Source organism: Pelodiscus sinensis, chromosome 16, assembly GCF_049634645.1.
Source record: "Pelodiscus sinensis isolate JC-2024 chromosome 16, ASM4963464v1, whole genome shotgun sequence".
NCBI lineage: Eukaryota > Metazoa > Chordata > Testudines > Trionychidae > Pelodiscus > Pelodiscus sinensis.
In genome coordinates, this window is record NC_134726.1 from 5953040 (window position 1) to 5971730 (window position 18691).

General features: G+C 50.3%; 1 protein-coding gene across 1 annotated transcript in view; it reads left to right on the forward strand.

Moving 5' to 3' along the window:
- The first annotated feature begins 7837 nt into the window (after nt 1-7837).
- The window catches only part of LOC102446363 (syntaxin-binding protein 4-like), a 107521-nt gene continuing 96667 nt past the window's right edge, over nt 7838-18691 (forward strand). The window contains exon 1 of the mRNA XM_075899243.1: nt 7838-8426. Within this exon, the coding sequence (XP_075755358.1) occupies nt 8362-8426 (65 nt within the window). The 5' untranslated portion in view covers nt 7838-8361. The remainder of the gene's footprint in view (nt 8427-18691) is intronic.

Below are 18691 nucleotides of genomic sequence, written 5' to 3' on the forward strand. Positions count from 1 at the left end.
GAATGGTATTGGCACGATTGTATAGAGTAGAGAGTGTTATGAGCCCTGCAGCTGCAGCCAGAAAGCCCTGTAAGGCATTGGATCCTGATCTTTTTAATTTTGGTGATTCTCCTGTATCTCCCAGTTGGAAAGACCGGTTAAAAAAGCAGTTAAGCGAGAGACCTAATGTGTTCTCCACTGAAGAATGGGATGTGGGGTGTGCCCTTAACGTGGAACACACCATTCGTTTGGCAGATGACAGGCCTTTCAGGGAGAGGTCCCGAAGACTGGCACCTGCAGACATTGAGGATGTGAGAAAGCATATCCAAGAACTATTGGAAGCAGGAATAATTTCTGAATCCCGTAGCCCCTATGCATCCCCCATTGTGGTGGTGCGGAAGAAAAATGGGACTGTGCGCATGTGTGTGGACTATCGCACACTGAATAAAAGGACCATCCCAGATCAATACACTGTACCTAGGGTAGATGATGCCTTAGCTTGCCTAGCAGGAAGCAGATGGTTCTCTGTCTTAGATTTACGAAGCGGCTACTACCAGATCCCGATGAGCTCTGAAGACAAAGAGAAAACAGCTTTCATTTGTCCCTTGGGATTCTACCAGTTTGAGAGGATGCCCCAAGGTATCTCAGGAGCTCCTGCTACATTCCAGCGTTTGATGGAGAAGACAGTGGGGGATATGAATTTGTTAGAAGTGCTGGTGTATTTGGATGACTTAATTGTTTTTGGGAAAACTCTGGAAGAGCATGAAGCTCGACTAATGAAAGTGTTAGACCGCCTGGACGCTAGTGGGTTGAAACTGTCACTTGATAAATGTCAATTTTGTCAGACCCGAGTAAAATATGTAGGCCATATTGTGTCAGCAGAAGGTGTGGCGACTGATCCCGAGAAGATTGAGGCATTAACCACCTGGCCTGTACCCAAAGACCTGAAAGCTTTACAATCTTTCCTAGGCTTCTGTGGATATTACCGCCGATTTGTAAAAAATTACTCCTCCATTGTGAGACCGCTCACCAATTTGACAAGGGGATACCCCCCTACGTGGAAGAGATCACCCCAACATAAGCTTGCAAGTCCTAATGAGAGGTATTTCAAGGTGAATGAACCATTTGGAGACCGTTGGACTGAGGAATGCAACAGCGCTTTCCATGCCCTTATTGAGAAACTCACCACTGCACCAGTGTTAACCTTTGCAGATCCTACCAAGCCCTATGAACTACACGTAGATGCCAGTCTTGATGGATTAGGAGCAGTTCTCTATCAGAATTATGAGAATAAATGGAAACCTGTGGCGTTTGTCAGTCGAGGGTTGACTGCCTCTGAAAGACACTATCCCGTGCACAAACTTGAGTTTTTAGCTCTCAAATGGGCTGTTGTGGACAAACTTCATGATTATCTATACGGAGCGACCTTTGTAGTAAAAACAGATAATAACCCACTTACTTATGTGCAGACCACGGCTAAACTAGATGCTACTGGTCAGCGATGGATGGCTGCCTTGGCTGCTTATGACTTTAAGCTGCAGTACCGTTCGGGTCAAACCAATGCAGACGCAGATGCATTGTCCCGTCGCCCTCATAACCCACTCGAGGAAGAGTCTGAGTGGATGGAGATACCATCTCCTGCTATTCGTGCCACCTGCAAGGCTGTAATAGGAAAAGTGCAGTCCCCTTATGTAAATGAGGAAAGATATGCTGACACACTGGGGTTGTCTGAGAAGGCTATACCTACCATTTATGCAAACCTCGTTGGGCTAAAGACTTTTGAATTGCCCCAGTTAACTCCGACTGAATTGAGAAGAGCTCAGTGGAAAGATTCAAATATTGGACCTGTGCTGGAAGCTGTAGAAAAGGGTGAAAAACCCATCTCTAAGGCTAACTTTTCCCCCGGCACAATTCTTCTCTTAAAAGAGTGGGATCGTTTAGTGATTAACAAAGGTTTGTTATTCCGGACCACCCAGACTGTAAGGGGCCATGTGCGGAAACAACTGGTCTTACCCCAAGAATACCAGGAGATGGTGTTGAAGTCTCTGCACGATGATCATGGTCACTTGGGGGTAGATAAGACTTTGGAACTGGTCAGAGATCGGTTTTATTGGCCCAAAATGACAGCATCTGTGGAAGACCACTGCAAATGGTGCTCTCGGTGTGTTAAGCGGAAGACTCTGCCAAAAAAGGCAGCGACTATGGTGAACATCGCTACAGATGCACCCATGCAATTGGTGTGCATTGACTTTTTGTCATTGGAGCCTGATAGAAAGAACCACTCCAGTATACTTGTAGTTACTGACCATTTTACAAGGTATTCCCAAGCATATCCCACAAAAGACCAAAAAGCCAGTACAGTGGCCAAAATTTTATGGGACAAATTCTTTGTACATTATGGTTTCCCGGCCCGAATCCATTCTGACCAGGGAAGAGATTTTGAAAGCAGACTAATTCGTGAACTTACAAAAACCCTGGGAATAAGGAAGTCCAGAACCACTCCTTACCATCCCCAGGGAGATCCACAACCGGAGAGATTTAACCGGACTTTGCTAAACATGTTGGGAACACTACATCCATCCCAAAAGACCAGATGGAGTGAGCATGTCAGTTACCTTGTGCATGCTTATAACTGCACTAAAAATGAGTCCACTGGGTTTTCGCCTTATTATTTAATGTTTGGCAGAGAAGCCAGGCTACCAATTGACTTATGTTTTGGGATATCCTCTGATGAAGCTAGCGAAACAACTTATCTCCAGTACATTCAGAGTCTCAGGCGTGACTTGCGGGAAGCTTACAGACTGGCCTCCCAAGCAGCCACAAAAAGCAACCTTGCTAACAAGCAGAGATATGATAGTCGGGTCCGTGAACAGGATCTGCAGGTAGGAGACAGAGTCTTAATCCGAAATCTAGGTCTCACTGGAAAACATAAATTAGCTGACCGGTGGAATGCAGACACCTACATAGTGGTTGATAAGCTACCAGACTTGCCTGTATATCGCCTTAGGATGGAAAATGGAAAAAATGTTTGTAAGACTATTCACCGAAACCACCTCTTGCCAGTGGGGCAGTTAATAGGTGAAGAGAAAAATAGTGAATGTGGTTCCTCCCGGCGACCCATTACTCGTTCAAGACTAAGGAAGAAAGTTCCTGCAGAAAGAACCCTTACTGCACAACTTGAATCTGCTGAGGAGGCAGACAGTGAGTCTTTAACCTCCTCTGGAGAAAATGATCCTCATTCACAGAGTAGCAGTGAAGAGGAATTCTTCCCCTATTATCCAATACCTCCTATGCTTCATGAGCAGCTATGTGAGGTAGAAACTGTTAGAGAGGGAGAATCTGAGCCTCCTCTAGCTCAAATACTTAACCCTGAAGCTGCACCCTTTGTACCCCCTCAGTCAACAATACAGCATGAAGAGGCAAGTGGTTTACCAGCTAGGATGGTTCCACCTGTAGAGGATGTGGGAGAAGCCATGCAACCTGCAGAGAGGGAAATCATTGATTGTCCTGCAGTCATTACTGCTGAGAACCCTGAGAATGAAGAAGCTCCTGTACTTCGACGTTCAGAACGAGAGCGAAAACCTGTACAGAAACTCACCTATGATGTCCCAGGGTCCTCCACCTCTGTCCCTCTGCATTTAGTAAATAGATGGGTGCGGGTGGCCTATTATTGTTTGTGTCTGATAGTTAACAATGGAGACTCCAAGGTTAAGTCATTTATTTAAATATAGTAAGAATGTTATTAATGTAAATTGAATAACAATTTAATGTTTAAATTAATATTGTATGTGGACACAGCAATACTTACTTATTGGCTAATGATATTTATTGTCAACTAAACAATGTATACTATTACCTGATGGAAAGGACCTTGCATGTTTGTGTTGTGGTTAAATGACCCTTGCCGAGGACGGCAAGAACTTTCGCACAGGGAGAGTGTAACCCCCAAGGAGATTGCTTGGATTCCTGGGGCTTTGTCTGCTGGCAGCTCAGGGAGAGGCACTCTGAGTTTGCCTTGGCTCCCCCTCCCTACCAGGGCCAGAGTCTGCCCGGCAACCCATGGGGAGTGAGATGCCCCTCCCAGGGGGAAGGAGAGACCATTGTTGAGGGGAGTCTGGAGCCAGCCAGGAAAAGGGGAGGACTGAGTGTGTGGGAGCTAGTAAGCCCCAGGCCTGCATGCAGGGTTCCCCCTGAGAGCTAGCATCTAGGGACCTGAAGGCAGGATCCCTCAGCTGGGTTTATGTCTCTACTGTTGATTCCCAGTTGTGGAGTTTGCTGGGAGGCTTCCCCAGCCAGGCTGAGTTGGCTCCAGCTCCCTGGGTGAGAGAGTCACTGCATGGTCAGCTGGGCTCTAGCAGCAAGTTCAGGGCTGCTGCCTGCTGTGTGGGTCTGGAGGCTGGCCTGGGAGGCTGTAGTTTTGAATTTTGGTGCAGTTGTGTGGTCTGCATCTTGAGCCCTGCACCTCTTCACGGTAAGGGGAAATTCTGGGACCGAAGCAGCCTGGTTCCTGCTTGAAGAGGACCCCTGTGAGAAGAGAGCAGCCCCTTTGCAGAGACTGAGTCATCTCTCAACCTGAGGTCATTCATGGAGTGTGTGAGTGCACCAATTTTTAGTTAGTAAGTCAGGGAATTTGTTTGGGGATTTTATTACCTGCAGCCTATTAAACTGTGGAGGGATTTACTGCCTTCTCCCATGTGTGAGTCCTTTGGGCTGTACTGGACCTAGTCAGCCCCACTGCTAAACCTCTGCAGAGAAGGATTGTGTGGTCAACAGTCATCAAGGGCCCCAACAAAGTACGCGTACCAACGGGACACTAACTTCACAGTTGCAGGGCACTGGTGACCCTAAAAATGATGTTTTACCCTGTTCTGTTATAATTGTCTCCTGTTTAATATAATTGTGTTTATTATAGTGTATGTGTGTGTTATTTTCTGGGAGTCTCCAACTATCTGGCGAATACGTGGGGATTATCCTGGGCTAGAATTTTCCTCCCAAGCTGCCCTGGCAACCCTGCTAGGAAGGAGTGAGGGGGGTGGAGGCACCGCCAAGTACATCAATCAGAAAGAATAAAATTGAGTAGGTGGCGGGATCCAGAAGAACCCAGACCTATCCATCCGAACCTGAAAGGAGATTGGCTCTAAAAGAAGGTAACCAGGTGGAGAGGGGGCGCTACATGTGTTAAGCAGACCAGGCTGTGGAGTGGGTAAACAGCCTGATTAAGGACTGATACCTCCAGCCTGGTGTCAGAACTCACCAGCAATAATACACCAAACATCCCTTCATTTGCACTGAAAGGGGCAGGAACAGATCAACGTGTATCTTAGCCAACACCAGTGGAGGAAGAAACTAGCATCGACCTTCCTTTACAGACACTCTGTTCCGAAAATACTTTTAATGGAAAACTTTTCCGTTAAAAGCATTTCCGGAAAATCATGCCAGTCTAGACGTAGCCCTAAATGTCTTTTGAAAGCCCAGTAAGCAGTGGAACTGTTGGTAATTCTCCTAGACCAGTGGTCACTAACCAGTAGATCGGAATTTACTGGTAGATCTTGGAGCCTCTGACAGGTGATCCTGACTGGTTTGGCCAGGAAGCTATCAAGCGCTGGCACTTCAGTTGCCCCTCCTACCACGCTGCTCCTGCCCTCTGTCTTGGAGCTGCTTCCCCTGGGAGCTTCCTGCTTGTGCAGTTGTGGGGGGGGGCAGATATCAGGGTGTCCCTCCTCCCCCCACTTCTGTACCCCTACACAGGGAGAAGAGGATAGAGGGAACTTGGCAATGCAAATCTTTGTCACTCTCACACAGTGTGTCTGTCATTCTCACACACACTGTCCTCCACTCTCATCTCCCAACCCAACACATACGTGGGTTGTTGTTGCTACTTCTTTTACTGCTTTCAAAGTGGGGTATTTTGGGGTTTTGACTGGTCTGTGCATTTCATAATTTTCATTTCTCTCTTATGCTTAAATTTAATTCTTTGAGTAGTGAGTTCTAACATGCCTAACCTGTCGTGGCTGGAGTCATTATCCCCATGGTAATTACTGCTCCTGGAAGTGGCTGGCATGACTCTGCAGCCCTCGAGAGAGGCACAGCAGAGGGTCTCCACATGTCGTTCTTGCCTGCAGACACCGCTCCTGCAGCTCCCATTGATCAGTAACAAGGAACCGTGGTCAGTAGAAGCTGTAGACTCAATGCCCTATAGATCAGGGGCAGCACATGGCGCCATGGAGCCATTGCTATACATGCCAGCTGCTTTCAGGAGTGGTGCAGGGCCAGGGCAGGAGTCAGCTGCCTTAACCCCACTGCTCCACCACCTGGAAGCTGTCTCAGTTAAACGGTGCCCAGCCAGAGCCTGCTTCCTGAACCCGTCTCAGCCCTGAACCTCCTTCTACATCCAACCTCCAGACCTAGACGTGAGTTCCCCTGCACTCAAACGCCTTCCCAGAGCTTGCATCCTGAAACCCCTCCTGGACCTCCAATCCCCCTCCCTGGGCTAAGCCTAGAGCCCCTCCCACACTCCAAACCCCTTGGCCCAAGACCAGAGCCTGCACCCCAACCCCTTCCCGGCCTGGTGAAAGTGAGTGAGGATGGGGGAGGCCTCAGGAGGCGGTGGAGCGGGGCAGGGCCTTAAAGAAGGGGCAAGAGTATTTGGGGCTGAGGTAGATCTTACAGTGCACTTAAATTGAAAAAGTCATCTTGTGGTTAAAAAGGTAGGAGACCACCGACCTAGACAATATTGACCTTCCATGGTTTGGCAAATTCTCTGGTTGTAGCCCTGAGGGTGTGGGACTAGAAAGGTTCAATCTGTGTAGGGTTATGGCATTGCCTCTAAGTAAATCTTGTAACTCTGGAATGCCTGGGGCTGGCAATATCAAAAGGAGGCCTCCCCCTTTCTGACTGTGGGGGGCAGAAGCAGTAAACACAGTTCCTGTTTATAGTATTACTATGCTCACGGAGTACATACTGCTTGACTGGCTCTCTGGTAAGACTTCAATTGCTTATTTAACCAAAGCAGCCGTCCTTTCGAAAGGACTCACCAGCCATCAAATGGCACCGCCACACCTAACACTCATGCAGTGCACACTTTTATTAACTCCAGCGGCCCAACTGCAGCCCCACCATAAACCGCGCTCTTCTCTGGCTCTCCTGAGCCAGAGCCTGGCCAGCGTTTGGCTTTGACCCCCGAGAGCTGGTGATATATTTGTTAGTCTCTAAGGTGCCACAGGGCTGCGGGTGTCTCTATTGCCCTGTGCTGCTCCAGTTGGAAACTCAAAGCCCCCATGCAGGTGGGATGGGATGATTTCCCTAAGGCTATGTCTAGACTGCAGGCGTCTTTCGAAAGAGGCTCTTTCGAAAGATCGCGTCTAGACTGCAAGCGGATCTTTCGAAAGAGCAATCCGCTTTTTCGAAAGAGAGCACCCAGCGAGTCTGGATGCTCTCTTTTGAAGAAGCCCTATTTACATTGAAGAACGCCTTCTTTCGAAAGAGGAACTTTCGAAAGAAGGCGTTCTTCCTCGTGAAACGAGGTTTACCGCCATCGAAAGAAAAGCCGCGTTCTTTCGAAATTATTTCGAAAGAACGCGGCTTTTCTTTCGATGGCGGTAAACCTCGTTTCACGAGGAAGAACGCCTTCTTTCGAAAGTTCCTCTTTCGAAAGAAGGCTTGAGTCTGGACGCAGAGGAAGTTTTTTCGGAAAAGGCTACTTTTCCCGAAAAAACCCCTGAGTCTGGACACAGCCTAACAGTGCTCTGGGAAGCGGCCCTAGGATGGCACCAACCCGCAGCTTGCTGTACGCAAACGTGGCGGGCACAGGGCGAGGGGGAAGGAGCTTCTTGCTTAATAAACAGGGTTCCTAGCTGTGCAGGATCTTTGAGATGCTCCCTGGTGAACAAGGCCTGGACTCTTCGGAGGCTGGATTAAGGGGAGGGGGTTGCTCCAGGGCTTGCCCCTGAGCCAGGCTGAGTGAATCCGGAGTGGGACCGACAGAAACGGTTTGTGCGGCTCCCACGCTCCGCGGCCCCGGCTGTGCGGCGTGCGGGCTTCGAAGGCCAGGAGCTGCCTGCGGCTCTGGGCGGCCAGGGGGCCAGGGCGCGCCCGGCGGGAGGCGGCGCCCCTGCGCCTCGGCAGCCAGCGAGCCGCGCTGCCCTGCCGCTCCGGATTAAGGCGCGAGCCGCAACATCTGTCGCCGGCGGCGGGCCGGGAGGCGGCGGGGAGCCCGTGGCACCGGCGGGGCCGGAGCCCATCACATGGCCCGAACGGCGGGGATTAGCCGCGGGGGGCGCGCAGAGGCGGAGCGAGCGCGCCGGGCGCCAGGGCGCAGCCACATGGCCGCGGAGCGCTGCAGCGGGCGCCTCGCCCCGGCCGAGTGACCCCGGGCTGCGGAGAATGTCCTACCTGCGCCCCCCGGGCAGGAACCTGGAGCGCTTCGACGGGCTCTCGCTCATCTACTGGTAAGCGGGCAGCCGCGCTGGCCCTGCGCTGCCCCGGCGCGGAGCGTGGCCGGGCATCGCCAGTGGGTCCAGACCAGCGCCCCGGCTCGGCCCCTGCGTGCCCGGGAAGGAGAGCAGGCGCATCCCGCTAGCTCCCTTCTCCCTGCCACCCCGGGAGCCTGGAGACTTTCCCCCTGGCGGCCACTGCTCCAGCCCCCTCCTCTGCGTGCTGGGCCACTGGAGGTGCCTTGGTGGGGGCGGGACTGAAGCAGAGAGAGGGGAAAAGCTTGGCCCGGGGTCCCGCGGAGTTGGGCACATCTCGCCAAAGTTCCGGTTCTCTAGGTGCCGGCGCTGGGATGGCTGGAAGCGGTTTCTGTCCCTTTGCAGTTTGGTCCAGTGGTTCCAGGCACCCCCATTAGACAGTTCGCTCCAGCGCCTCTGCTTGGCTTCCAGCCGCTAGCTCCGGGGCTCTCTAAACCAGCAGTGTGGGTTGGGGATGGCACCTGTGCTCAACACAGCTGGGAAGGGACATCCCAGCCTTGTCCCCGGCAGAGTTGCAGCAGCAGAACTGAACTGGCTCCCTGCTCCGAGATCCTGACGCTGGAAGAGACTGAGTTTAAAAGATGAATTTCCCAGTGAGCTTCCATGTGTTTGGTTTCTAGGCTGTTGGGGCTGGATCCCTAGCTTGGGAGCATAAAACCAGAGGTCTGGACATTCCAAGGGCTCCATGCAGTTCCAGGAACCTGCAGCAAGACACTGGCCAATCACTTCAGCTCAGTGTGACCAGGGGGAAGGGCAAACAGAACAAAAAGTGACACTTCAAATAAACCAGCAGCTGGTGGCAAGGAAAGGAAAAGGGTCTGACAGGCTCTGGAGCAGAGCTGCTGCTTTTTGAACAGTCCTTATTCCAGGACGCTGACAGGCAGAAATGAACAAGGCTCCAAGGGGGTATATTCGGTGTGGGGAGTCGTTTGTCCTGCTCCCATTCAGATCTGGGAGCATTTCTCATCCGTTTTGCCCAGCTGTGAATAGCAGAACTAGGGATCAGGCCCTGAGAGTCTGCTGCATGAATCTGCCTGAGACCCTAGATGAAATGAGTGGGGGATGTAGGCAAAGGCAGATGCACACCCCACATCTATGTGCTGCTGCCAGCACCTCGCTGTGCAAAGCCCAGTGAAGTGAATGGAAGGTTATTTTGGATTGGGCTTGAGGAAGGCGACCTAGTAGCCTGGATGCTCCAGTCTTTCTCATTCCTTGAAATGCCGCCTGAGGTTGAGTTTTCTAGTTAATTTCCCAGGTGGGGCCAGCTTGAAGAAGTCAGGCACTGTACCCTGGTGGCTTCCTGCATTCCATATGCAAATTATGTCACCATTGTCAATGGGGAATTTTCTGGAAAATTAGTGGGGCAGCTGGTGTCTTTCCAAGTAGGTCCACTGACATCAGAGGTGTTATGCCACCCTGCCACCAGCTTAACTCTGTCCCACTATCTTATTTGCTTCTCTCAGGATGGTAAGTAGAAATAACCCAACTGTTGAGGAGCAGAAAAGTTAAGGGACTTGGCCTGAGACCCAGAATCAGTGTCAGAACCAAGGTTGGATCCAGGAATTCTTGATTTGCACCCTAGGGCTCAACTTGTGCAATTTGGGTACTGTCAGGACATTTGATACTGAAAGTGCTTGTTCTATCTAAGTAATGATTTGGTTCAACTGGCAGTAAATTCACAACTGTGTTTACAGCCTCAGGAAGGGAGAACATGTCACTGAAACCATTCGGAAATAAACAACAGGGTCCTGATTCATCCTTCAGGGGCTGAGTGTGATTAAGAACATCTCTGGCTTTTTGAGGTACATGCTTCCAGGAAGCAGAAAACCAGAGCGGAGGAAAGATGGCTAGTAGCTAATTGCAAATATGGTACATAGACTCACCGGTGGGGCCAGGAGAACTAGAACTGTTTTAATAGTGGGGGTTCTGAACGCCAGCCCCCTTCTGCTTATCCATGCCCCCCCCCAGCTGGGGGTGTGGGCAGTGCTGTGTTGCTGGGAGGAATAAGGGAGCCAACCCTGGAGATGGGCATGGAGGCTACAGCCAGGACCCTGTGTGCGGGACCAGGAGCAGAGTTCCAGGCTGATGCCTGGGCCAGCAGCCGGGAAGCAGGACTGGCAGCCAGAACTCAAATTGGGGAGTGGAGCCTGGGTGCAGAGCTAGTGGTCGTAGCCCCATGTAAAACCTTCAGCAGTCTCCACATCTCTGGTTCCTGTGGCTATGTGTGGGACCCACTGTGCATTGGAGCCAATGGGAGTGTTCCCCTTAACTCGAATGAACCCAGTTTAGGCCCATAGTGTGACTGACTTCACTGGCTGATGAATTCTGGATTCAGTGGCCCAGCAGCTAAGCTGGTGTGATCCTCTGTAGGTCTGTTGCCTTCAATGGAGCTATGATGGTCCCCCACTTGTATATCTGGCCTTGTATTTCTAGTAACATATGAGATGATGATTTATGTTCTGAGGGTTTTGCTTTTGAACACAATTTTGAGCTTTCTGCACAAGGCTTTCTCTTCCCTTTCCTAGGAATAATTCACTTTTTATGTCCCTATAATCCCATACCAGTTCCATTATTTTACTTATAAAGAAGAACCTGGTAAGGGGAGACTAACTTCTTTAAGTGCATCAGAGAAATGTGTGTTCTTTGGCTTAACATATGAATGTTGAAGTAAAAGTAACAAAGGTTTGCATATCTTCTCCCTTTGATTATTAACAAACCCCTTCCAGGAGCAGTGGAGAATATTATAAGCAAAGAGTATCTTCCGTTTGCTCAGTTGCTTTTTCAACGGCAGAAAAAAATGACCTCCCGTAACAACTTAAAAGCCCAGAGATGCTTCCACAAGGGCGGTGAAATCTGGACTTAAATCCATATCTCCAGTCACTGCGCATATTGAATATGTGCAAAAGATGCATCGCAGCCCTGCAGGGTGTGCTATAACAATAAACAATCCTTTGTTTTCAGGCCCACAGAAATGAGTGTGGTGCTTCCAGGACTCAGCAAAGGCATTGGGCTTTCCCTAAAGATCTTAGTGGTTTCTTTTCAAAGCACATGCAGCATCACCATCTGTTCCTGAATTTGGCTTCCTCGTGATTCCACTTGACGCACCTAATACTCTTAGGCTACGTCTACACTGGCACGTTCTCATGCAAAAACTCTTTTGCGGAAGAGTTCTTGTGCAAAAATTTTTCCAGAAGAGAGCATCTACACTGGAAGAGAAAGCCTTGCTTTTGTGCAAGAGATGTGCTTTTGCGCAAGAGCATCCATGCCAGTGTAGACACTCTTTTGAGCAAGAAAGCTCTGATGGCCATTTTAACCATAGAGCTTTCTTGCGCAAGAAATTCATCTTGCCTGTCTACACTGGCCTCTTGCGCAAGAACAGTTGCGCAAGAGGGCTTATTCCTGAGTGGGAACATCAGAGTTCTTGCGCAAGAAGCCCTGATTTCATACATTAGAACGTCAGTTTACTTGCGCAAGAACACGCGTCCCGTGTAGACAGGCAGCAAGTTTTTGCGCAAGAGCGGTCACTTTTGCGCAAGATCGCTCCAGTGTAGACACAGCCTGTGAGTACGTCTACGCAGCAACATTAGTCTGTGTCTATATAGCAGGCAGTTATTTTGAAATAATGTTGAAATACTGTCAAGCTGGAAGACTTCTAGTCCTGGACATCCAACACTCCAGTCATCTGAAGAAGTGGGCTGTGCCCACGAAAACTCATGATCCCATCTACATGTTTTGTTAAAGTGCTACCAGACCATTTGTTGTTTTTTAAGTTTTTTTTTACTCCTGTAACCCTCATTGTACGAGGAGTAAGGGAAGTTGGAGGAGGAGTGCTCTATTTTGAAATAAGTGCTGTGTAGACACTCCCAATTTTGAAATAAGCTATTTTGAAATAAGTTACGCAATTGATGTAGCTCAGTTTGTGTAGCTTATTTAAGCCGTGCTGTGTAGACACACCCTTATAAGCGACAATCGAGTGTCTCCGCTGTTGACTAGGTTGACACTAATGCTGGTACTCTGATTTTACATCTGTGAGGTGGAGAGAGAGGGGAATTTGGTCCAGCATCTCCGTCTTGGTGTGTATTGAAATACTTGTGAGTATTGGGAGGTCTCTAGATGACCACCTGCTAGGTATGTGGGGTGGCTTCCAGCCCCTATATCCTCTTAGCCCTTGTCTATAAGAGCAAACTTTGTAGCAACAATTGGCCGTAAGCTGAGCTTTGGAACAATGATGGAAGCAAGAGCTCCCCCTCCCCATCCCCATTCAGGGCCGGCCCGAGCCATTTTGGCGCCCCGGGCGGGCGGCGCTGCCCAGGGCACATAGTGCATGTGTGGGCCGGCCCCCGGGTGTGTGGGCCAGCCCCTGGGTGCACGGCACATGTGTGAGCCAGCCCCCATGGCGCACGGCGCTTGCGCTGCCTGGCCACCGCTGCTGGCGTGCAGCCCGGGGCCGCCCGGGCGGGCCGCACCTGGCCTTGCAGCGCCCCGCGGCTGTGGGGGGAAGGGCACTGTGGGAGTTAATGCGGCCCCCATTCCAGGCAGCCATTGTAGCCCTCCGGGAGCCGGGCGCGCAGTGCCTGAAGGCAGGTACAAGGGGCGCCGCACGTCCCTTACAGCTGCCATCAGGTGCCCCCCATTGGTTGGCGCCCCAGGCAGCTGCCCGGCTCGCCCACCCCTTAGTCCGGCCCTGCCCCCATTTGCAGCTTGGTTTGCACTGCACATGCACAAGCACACTGAGCATGCTTAGTAACGTCTGCTGAAGCCGGTACCCACACTTTGCCCCTCTCCCCCACTACTGGTGTCATCTCCGGTGGAGGCTGCAGTGCAAACAGGACTGAAGTATTTTTTATCAGGATGACCTGGTTGAGCGGACACTAAGCTGGGCTCCAGAAAACCTAAATTCAGTTCCTGGCTTAGTCCCAGATTTCATGAAGTTGGACATGTCCTTTAATTTTCCCTGTCTTGGATGGGTACAGGGAAGGTAAAATCCACTCACAATTGTGAGGCACTCCAGCTCTATGACAGTTAAAGAGGCAAGATGGTCCAGTGGTTAGGGTGCTAGCTGGAGAAATGGGTTCAGTTCCCTGGTCTGCCACAGACTTCCTGTGGGACTATGAACAAGTCACGTGGCCTCTCTGGGCTCAGTTCCCTTTCTGTGAAATGGACATAATAACCCTCCCAGGGTTTTGTGAGGATGAAGACATTGGGGATTGTGAGATGCTCCAGTCCTATGATAAATGGGAGCCATCTGAGTATATAAGGTAGCTAGAGGGCTATATAAGTCACCATACAGACATGCACACTCAGACCACCAGCCTATTCTGTGGGCATGGTGCCAAAGTTAATCAGACTTCACTTGACTCCTTTTTCATGGGGCTGCAAATCAGGTGGGTGAAAACTTTCCTCTCCCCAGAAGTTTGCTCTCCTCTGCGGTAAACAGGTTCGGACTCACCCCTTCATCCGGAGAAAAGCTCTGTCGGATTTAGCTGCTGGCAGTTGTGGTGCAGCTGGAGAAAACCCTCCATTTGGGAAAGGAGGGTGGGAGGAGAGGGGGGAGAAGGGAGTTTGTGCTGCAATCTGCCTAGCAGAAGCTACTCTGCTTCTGTTTCTGCTACAGCGTGTGTCTGACTAGTCCCGCTGATGCATTGGGAAAATTGTCGGCTCGGGGAAAGCCAAGCTCCCTCTACGACCCCCAGTGCGTGAAAAGCTCCAAATGGGCTTGGTGGTATTCTGCTGGCCTTCCACTTCTCATAGGATTTTGTTCAGCAGCAAGCTCTTCAGGGCAGCCAACAGATGGCAAGTGAGATAACGCTGCCCCATCCCGTCGATAAATATGGCCCAACTCTGCCACTGATTAAAAGATTAATTTGTTAGAGTGTCTGGAATGAATGAATAGATAAACTAAACTGACCCATAGCCTGGTACTTTTTGTACAGAGCCACCTGTTGGGAATTGATTCTCCGGCCACCTTGCCCCTGCACTGATGAATGAACAGAGCAAATTCTAAAATCTGTGCATTAGGCAGGGATTAGTGTTTGAGGAGTGGGAGACAATGCCCTTCGGTTCATTTCCCGGTTCTGTTGCTGTGATCTTGGGCATTGCATTTCTTTTATCCATGACTCAGTGTTCTCATCTGTAAAATGGGTGTAATACTTTTGGTCTACTGGGGGGGGCATTGGGCCTAATCAATAGCCCATCGAAATCAGAGGATGTACATCTTAGGTGCCAATATCTTCCCACTTATTCTCTCCAACAGTGAAGATAAGATAAATGAGAAATTCCATGTCCATCAAAGGGGATAACTTGCATTATCTGGACAGACATTTTGCAGGGCTGTGCCATGTCGTATTGTTTGTATTGAGTTAGCTTGGAGGGGGCCTCAATCGTGGACTAGGGATCTAAAGTCCCTTGTAAATTGTTAACCAGTCGAACTATAGGTTGAACTAGTTAACCACCTGCTGTGCTGGGGGGAGAGGCACTGGAACAGCCCCCCCACCTGCAGACTGGGGTGTCCCCCACTGTGCGGTGTGGCATGGAGGGCCCAGCTGGGCTGGAGCAGCTCCCCATCCATGGCTAGGCACGGTCGGCCCAGGTGCGTCAGGTGCTGATTAAACGATTACCCCCGCAAGCATGCCAATAAGGCAGTGCTTACTAGTTAACCCATTAAACCTTTATACCCCTCTCATGGCCCAGGACTCCGTTGTGCTGGGAGCTGTCCAGACACAGGACAGAAGGACTGTTCCTGCCCCAAGGAGCTTGCAGTCTAAGGCAAGAGCCGGTGGGGGATTGGATTCATTCAGGCAACAGAAGAGCACGGAGAGACAATGAGATGCTGCTGCTCAGCTTGACCAGGCAGTGATCACGGGCCAAAGAGGGAATGGAAGGAGGCCAATGAAAGGGCTTTGTCGGGGTAGCGCTCCCTGGCTGAAATACAGCCAGGGCCACAAGCCGTAAGATGCGGCAGCTGGGCTGGATAAAGGAATCAGAGATGGGAAGCCAAAGGGGTTAAGGGCAATGCTGCTGATGGGGGACAGGGGGTGGGGGAAGGGCTGTGTGGGGAGTGTGCAGGAATGACTCAAAGGAGAAAGCAGAGCAGAAATGGGGAGGGAAAGAGGCAAAGGAAAGGGGGAAAGAGTCGCTTTTGCTGCCGGGGTGATTGTGAGTAAGAAGATTACTGGTCAGAGGCAACTCAAACATTACTGCGCCTCTTGCTGGGGCAGGGGGTGGGGGAGAAGAGAAATGTAACCTGCAGCCACAGTGGCAGGGGGCAGCTTTGAGGAAGGTCGTAAGATCTATTGTGTTATTTGAGCTGCAGGCTGTGTCTGGCCACGGCTCTGTGAGGGTCCAGCAGCTAGCGCAGTGAGGTCCCATGCCTGCTGGTCCAGAGGCTCTTCTGTCCGAGGGTAAAGGGATCCGGGATGGGTTTTTTCCTTCTCCAGCTGATGAAGGAAGTGTTGGAATAACCCATGAGCTTGGGTGGAAGAAGGTGCCGTCCGCAGCTGACAGGCTGGCTTTCCACAGCAGAGAGCAGGCGGGAGGAGGCATAAAGAGAAATCAGCTAGCTTCTGCATGGGCATGTAAAGAAAAACTACACAGCTGCCGGGGACTCACTCCGGCTGCCAAGATAGCTCCACTGACTTCAGTGGAATTGTTGCCAATTTCTCCCCAATCCTACAAGTTACCATGCCTGGACAAGCCCCGATACATGGTTCCTCTCATGGCGCCTCAGGCCACATGGGCCCTTTGGCTCCCTGAGAGTTCAGGCTAGAGGCCCACTCAATATAGGGCCTTACCCCAGTTCGTCGGGCAAAAGTGAGAAGAGGAGGCAGCTCTCCCAGAAGGCAGCCGGTCTCCGCTTTCCTGATTTGTTTTTATGGCAGAAGCTGAATTTTGACTAAAACCATAGGAAAAGAACTCTGCCAGTCCCTCTGTTTTTCTTCTAACTAGCTCGAGGGCTGTTTAAAGTGGGATGTAAAATCCCATTTGTTTAGTTGGTTAAACATGTAGTTTAATTGGTTAACCAATTAAAGGGGGGCCAGGCAGGGGGCTGCTCAGCCCAGCCTGCCCTACCCACTGCTGGGCTTGAGAACCCTACCCCCACCCTTCCACTGCAGGCAGGGGCGGCTCAGGCTGGCCCTGTCTGAGGAGGTTTGCTGCAGCTGGAGGCTGCTCTCCCTGCAAAGCGGCTCCGCCCTGCAAAGTTCCCGAGCCTGCTGTGGACAAGGGCTGCTCCGGACGTCTGGAGCAGTCTCTGTCCAAGTGGGTGCCCTGTGGGGCTGGAGCAGTTCCCTGCCTGTGGCAGGGGGTAGTGGCTCCAGCCCCCACTGGTTAGCCGGTTAAACATTCACATCCCTAGTTTGATGCTTTTCGCATGTCAACATCTCAACAAAAAGGGTTGATGACGTGTGTGAATTTTTTTTTTGGTCAGGGAGGAACCCACAAAATATCTTCAACAAAATATTCTTCGTCATTTTTCTTTTCATATTTCCCCTCTCCACTTTCAGCTCTCCTCACTGGAGCCTGAGGGTCAGACCCGTGTCCCAAGGAAATCTGTGGGGTTTGTACCACAAAATCAAATGAGCCCAGGATTTGGCCCACCGGACGGTATTTGACATCCCTTTTTCTAGGCAGCTGCTTCTCCTTCCCTGCTGCTTCTCTTCCTTGTACAGTGAATTTTTCAGAGGCCTCTGCTTTCATTGAGACTTATCTCCCGTCAGTTTCCTGCTGCTGGCCTCCTATTTTCCCCAATTAATTTGCTGCCCACCAGGGGACCCAGACAGATTAACCCAGAGGGCAGAAAGTATTTGCCGGCTGGCAGACGGAGTCTAGACTGTATGCTTGGGGAGAGACGGGATCTTAGCTTTCAGTTCTTCCAGTCAGGACGGAACAACCTGCTTCTGTTAATAAGTTCATAACCAGTGAAATCCTGTGGCTGAGGGGATTCGGAAACCTAGGGGGACTTTTTAATCCTGTTAACCTTTAGTGCATCTGATTTGCTGACGGAGTAAGAGCTGATTGATTTTAGCTGGGGTATTTCATTTTCTTTAACATTATTTCGTATGTGCGTATGTGTGTGTATTAACTTGTTTACTTGAATGACTATGATATTTTTAGATACAGCTGAGTTTCTGCGGCATTTTAAATTGGTTTTTCTTCATAATTCAGGGCAAGAAGGAGCGTGTGTATGCAAATATGGATGTCAATCTGTATGTGTTTGAGGATCCATACCCACATACATGTAAACATGTCCATTGGGTCGGCGTCAAAATTAGATCTGTGGTTCTTGATTCTCTACTCTCTTACTTCACTGGCTTCAGTGGGGTTACACTTAGGGTTGCCAGATGGTTTCAACAAAAATACCGGACACAGTTGACATTACATCACAATCTATATTACATCTTATTTAGAAAATACCGGACATTTCTATTTTCTCATTTATATTTTCTCAATTTGTTTCCCTATCAGAAAGCTCAAATACTGGACTGACCGGTTCAAAACCGGACACCTGGCAACCCTAGTTACACCATTGTAACACCGGAGTTGTACTCATGTAATAGCCTGGAGAATTGGGCACATGGAGTTTACTCTTTGCACAATGTGTGGTCTAGGGAACTCAGCTCAACAGGACTGAGGCAAATGGCTGAATATGAGTAAAAGAAATGTGTGAATAGTAATAATAGCAGAAACATTACAAAGAAACATTGCAAATCTATTAGCCATCTCGCTTCAAGGTAGAAACTGAACTAGTGTCAAGAAACCTTCCCAACCCATGGATATATTATTGCATTGTTGAGGCACTGTGGAGACTTTACTGTCCTCTGATGCATTTGGCTTTCGTCATTTTTCAGACAGGACAGTAATCTAGGTGGACCCTTGGTGTGATTTAGACTGGACAGTTTGTATGTCTCTGTGCTACCTTGTCCTGGTCCAATGGCAGTGATGGGTTTTAGAGGAAGGGGAGAGAAGAAGCAAAAGCACCAGCCCTCTGAAGTGTGGGGGACACTGTGCCGTGTCTGTATGGACCCAACCGTGGCTGGGACGTGGTATGGGTGAAGCCTTTGGGAAGGGGTCTTCAGAGGGCAGCCGGTGCACGTGTCCCTCTTTGGAAATCATGAGTTAATGTGACAGTACTGTCCCGTAAAGGGCAGTAGGGGAGCTGGGATGGGTAAGCTGTAAGGAATGCTAAAGAGCTGAGGGTGGATTTGGGCCAATAGGACGGAGGGAGCAATGGCTATAAAATTAAACCA